Genomic DNA, 5,168 nt, shown 5'->3' with positions numbered 1-5,168 from the left:
ATTTTAGGACTGTCAGCAAAAGAGTCTCTACAAAAGAGTTCAATGTAGATAAGTTTCCAATTTCTGTGTTCCCCTGTTTTACTTGGCCACTAGCCTAGAATAAATCAGCACTCTAGGTGCTGGATACCACCTTACTGGTTTTTCACAAACATATCCAGTTTAGTAGTTTGTAGAAATGTGTAAATAAGGCCTCTGGCCTTGAGCTGAAGCTTCACAGAGATGTCTACATTTCTAAGAGAAGTTACCAATTGGGCACATGGTAACAGCTGGCAGGGAGAGGAAAGAAAGGGGAGAAGAAGCTCTCCCCTTCTCAGGTGCTGTCCATTAAGGGTTAACTTGCCCAGAACAGTGAAAGAAAAAGCTGCTTTTATGTGAACTTCTGCAAACGGCAGACTTCTGAGCTCCTCCCCTTACATGTTGGGTATAAAATTCTGAAACTATCTGTACTCGGGATTAGGGGATTGATTGATTACAGCAAAACTGTGCCCTCTGAACCTGGCTGCAGCCAAATAAAACTGTTTCCTGTTATCTTTGGTGTCTTGCCTCATCTATCCCTACAACATCCATACCATTTTCCCCTAGTAACTGTACTAATTTACTTTCTTGCCAACAATAAATGGTGCTAGGAAACTGGACTTCCACCTGTAGAAGATTGAAATTAGGTCCCTCTTATCCTGTTACAAAAAAAGGAAAAAAATTTAAAAACTCAAAGTGGATCAATGACCTTAATTAATGTAAGATTTGAAACTACTAAAGGAAAACATAGGGGAAAACTTTAAGATACTGGTTCAGGTAATAACTTCCTGAACAGGACCCCAATATCTCAATAAATAATAACAAGAATTGACAAGAGGGATTACAGCAAATTTTAAAATTTATGCACAGCAAAGAAAATAATTGAGTGAAAAGACAATCTACAGAATGGCAGAAAATCTCGGACAGCCATTCATCTGACTGAGGATTAATATCCAGAATATATAAACAATTTAAAAGAAAACAACACCAAAAGAACAAATAATCCAATAAATAAACGAACAAATGAGCTGAATGGATATTTCTCAAAAGAAGTTCAAATCCTTGTGATGCAGGAGATTGAGGCAGGAGGATCCTAAATTCCAGGCCAGTCTGAGCAATTTAGCCAGACCCTATCTCAAAATAAACGATAAAAAGGGACTGGGGATATAGTTCAGTAGTAGGGCATCCCTGGGTTCAATCCCTTTACTGCACATACAAGACAAACAAAAATCCTGGTGCTGTTACTAAAAGCTTGGTCCCTGTCCCCAATGCCAATCCAATAGGAAGACAAGGCTTTAAGAATGAAAGGAAGAGAAGTTTTATTTCTTTGCTAGCAAAGAAGAAGTAACTGGGACTCCTGGTGCTGAGACTGTGAATCTTCCAGTCAGGGGAAGCAGAGAGCTTTTAAAGAGATGATTCAATACATTCCAAGCACCTCATCAAGGGTTTTAATTCACTGGTGGCTGTGAGAGAGATGCATTTCTTAGATCTGGTGAAAGGACAGTTCCAGGCTGAATTACTTTCTCTCTCTCTGGCCTGTGTTCACAAGGACAGATAACCTGGCCTAGGATGGGAAGTAGGGTGATCTTGTTTTCCCCAAGGTTAGGAAGGGGGAGAGGTAGAAGAGAAAATATCAGTTTTAAAATAAGCTGCAATAGCAGAACAGTAAGAGTTACGTTCAAAGCATAAAGTGAACTCTTATTACAGTGAGGAGGGGGAAGAAGGAAAGAACTCATACACTGTTGGTTCTTTTGTGTGTGTGTGTGTGTGTGTTTGTGTGTGTGTGTGTGTGTGTGTGGCTATAGGAATCAAAACCAGACCTCATGATTGCTGGGCAACACTCTATCACTGAGCTATATACCACCCTTTTATTTTATTTTGAGTGAGCATCTCATTCATTTACCCAGGCTGGCCTCAAACTTGCATCTACTTCAACCTCTTCTATAGTTGGAATTGCAAGCATTCACCACCACTGCTGACCGTTGGTTTATTTTTAAAATATAATTCAGAAGCAAGGCTGACCTGCCAATCCTACTGGCAATGTAAACAATGTATCTGTTGGTCTTTAATTGGTGGAAATTATGGTGCTGGGGTGGGATGGGGGGGATTCACTGTGAAACAAATTAAGTACCATCTGTTACCCCATCACTTTCCTTCCAAGCATCCTAAATGTTAGCAGATTACTTAGTTCACAGCCTTGTCGCAACTTGTCCGAGTCAGTGCAGGCAGAGAGGAAGAATGGGGGTGGCAGAGGAAGGGACAGACCAAGAAGGGAAGCCCGAGAGAGAGGGGCAAGTGCCTACACTCTCCACCTTCCCAGCATCTTCCTCAGTGCCCTGGTAACCTCCCTATTCCTCAGGCTGTAGATGAGTGGGTTGAGCATTGGCGTAAGAATGGTGTAGAAGATGGAGGTGGCCCTGTCTCTTGCTGGTGTCCTAGCTGAGGCCCTTTGCATATAGCTAAATATGGCTCCACTGTAGTAGAAGCCCACCACAGCCAGGTGGGAGGAACAAGTGGTCAGAGCCTTCTGCTTCCCCTCAGTGGAGGGCATCCTAATCACAGCTGTGAGGACCCGGGCATAGGAAGCCACAATGACTCCCAGGGGCAGCAGCAGCATGACTACACAGCATGCATAAATGAGGTCCTCAAAGAGGGAGGTGTCAGCACAGGAGAGACGCAGAAGGGCAGGGACCTCACAGAAGTAGTGGTCCACCTCCAGAGAGCCACAGTAGGGAAAGCTGAAGACTGTACCAACATCGATCACACTGTCAGCCACCCCACCTATCCAGGATGCCACGGCCAGCAGATAGCAGGTCTTCCAGCTCATGAGCACAGAGTACCGCAGAGGGTGGCAAATAGCTACATATCTATCATAGGCCATGACTGCCAAGAGGAAGCACTCGGCTCCTCCTACCATGACCACTAGGAAGATCTGAGCTGCACAGCTTGTCCAAGAGATGAACTTATGGCCTGAGAGAAAGTTGGCTGCCATCTTGGGCACCACAGCACAAACCATGGTCAAGTCCATGATGGAAAGCTGACTGAGAAAAAAGTACATAGGAGTATGCAGGCGCCTGTCACCCTGGATAAGCAGGAGGAGAAGGATGTTGCCAGTCAGGGCCGCAGCAAAGGCCAAAAGGACCAGGGAAAAGAGGAAGAAGTCATATGATGAGTGGCTGAGCAGACCTCTGAGGATGAAACTCGATTGGAAGGTGTGGTTCCAGAGCTCCATAGCCATGACCCTGAGAAACAAACAAAAGAACAAATAAAACTGTTTTCCTGCCATCTCTAGGGAACAAGGAAATACTTGTTTTGTTTTGTTTTGTTTCCAAAAGTAGACCCTGCATGTGAGAGTGATCTGGCTATGCCATCTGCAACCTCATTGATTACAAGGGTTGATCTGGCTGATGAAGCAGGTGTCCCCATCCTCCCTCAACACTCCATATGCGTCCCTCCCAAAACTGAGCTCTGTGGAAGAGGAACACCTTCCCCAATAGAGGCTAGTTCTTTGTTCATAGATATGCTAGTTGCTGTACTCCCCTTCTAGAATCTTCAGACAAGCTCTCAAAAGACAGAGCCTCCCTCCTTTTCACACTGCCCTACACTTTTTTCCTACATTTAAAGCCCATTTTTTCTCAGCTGTCTTCTGTCCAAGCCAGATTTGATCCTTTTTTAATTTTGAAAGATGAAGGATAAGGCAAGCAGAAGCAGGGAAACCAGAGAGTGCAGGAAGAGAGAAGGGTAGTGAATAAATGCCCAGTGAATAGCTGTAGATGTTGGAAAAGGACAAATAGATTTAAGAGGTATGGAAAGTGAATGGTTGGAGGACAAGATAAGGGAGAAAGGAGAGGCATAGCAGGTTTAAAGGCTAATACAAATTAAAAATAGAGACTTATTTCTTTTTTAAAAAATAATGAGAGATTCTTCCCCAACTGATTTAGAACATTTAATTTGAACACTTGTAAGTTCTATCTGAAATGCATGTAAATCTTTTTAAAACTTTTAAAACTAAGTAAATTTCTTGCCAGCATTCTGACCCAGGAATGTCTGATGTCTCAAGGACCTGAGAGCCAGATCTCTTCAAAATATGATTACCAAGAAAGATCACGGAGGAGCTGGGATTGTAGCTCAGTGGTAGAGCACTTGCCTGGCACATGGGAAGCCCTAGGCTCAATCCTCAGCACCACAAAAAAAAGTAAATTAATAAAATAAAGATATTTTTAAAAATTTAAAGAAAGACTGTGGAATGGGACATGGTGGTGCACACTTGTCATTCCAGTGACTCAGGAGTCTGAAGCAAGACAAAGCACAAGTTCAAGACCAGCCTGGGCAACTTAGCAAGACCTTGTCCCAAAGTAAAATTTTAGAGAGGGCTAAATATATAACTCAATGGTAGAGTGCTTGTCTACAAGTGAAAAGCCCTGATTCAATCTCTAGCACCAAGAGAAAGGAAGATCAGGGACTGGAGATAAAAATAAGGGGTAAAGCACTTGTCCAGCCTGTGTGAGGCCCCACTAAGAAATATTGTGAGCTTTGTAATGTTTTGAACAACCAATAAAAAAAAAAAAAGAAATATTGTGCTCTTATCTCTCAGTCTCCATGGAACAGTAAGAGCCTAAATTCAGCCTGACATTTCCCTCCAAGATGCAGAACTACCTCCTATCAGAAAGACGTGAGAAGTTTATTTTTCCTTTGGATTAGGCTAATTAACTAGCACATTGTCACTCCAAATGTCAAGTGAATTTAAGATAAACTATGTACGATAAATGGATGTCAATTTCTCTTAAGTTGAAAATTTGAGGATACAGAAAAATAAACCAAGTATCAAAAGGAAAAGTATCCACGAACAGTTGCAAAACAAGTAATTCAAGAGAAACCCAGACCCTCCCCAACTGCCCCTGGCCCAATGGCCTTTCTAAAAGTAACCACAGGAGGGTAATGTGAAAGCACTGGAGAAACTGGCTTGAAGTCATGAAACCCTGCCTTGCCTCTATATCCAGTTCAGCCCCTAGTTACTGTCCCTCTATAAATATTAATACCCAAGACTAAGAGATCGCACTTTCTCTTTCTGGAGATGACTCACATTCTCCCTTGAATGTCCTTTGTTGCTTTGCCCCCAAAGTTTCTCACTCTCAAGATGACTGGTGTTGAAG

The 5,168-nt window shown here is 42.8% G+C and overlaps 1 protein-coding gene across 1 annotated transcript; it reads right to left on the bottom strand.

The window, feature by feature from the left end:
- Positions 1 to 2,314: 2,314 nt before the first annotated feature.
- Positions 2,315 to 3,416, bottom strand: LOC107160555 (olfactory receptor 2M3-like). The gene has a single exon (XM_015507229.2). It carries the CDS (start codon positions 3,299 to 3,301, stop codon positions 2,315 to 2,317), a length of 987 nt encoding a protein of 328 aa, XP_015362715.2. The 5' UTR covers positions 3,302 to 3,416.
- Between the last annotated feature and the right edge of the window lie 1,752 nt (positions 3,417 to 5,168).

The sequence above is a fragment of the Marmota marmota genome, unplaced genomic scaffold, assembly GCF_001458135.2.
Source record: "Marmota marmota marmota unplaced genomic scaffold, marMar, whole genome shotgun sequence".
NCBI lineage: Eukaryota > Metazoa > Chordata > Mammalia > Rodentia > Sciuridae > Marmota > Marmota marmota.
The sequence above is the reverse complement of the archived record's forward strand: the minus strand, read 5'-3'. Positions and strand labels throughout refer to the sequence as shown.

Coding starts and splice junctions, on each gene's coding strand:
- LOC107160555 (XM_015507229.2), bottom strand. CDS start 3,301: ATGGCAGGAAAACAGTTTTATTTGTTCTTTTGTTTGTTTCTCAGGGTC.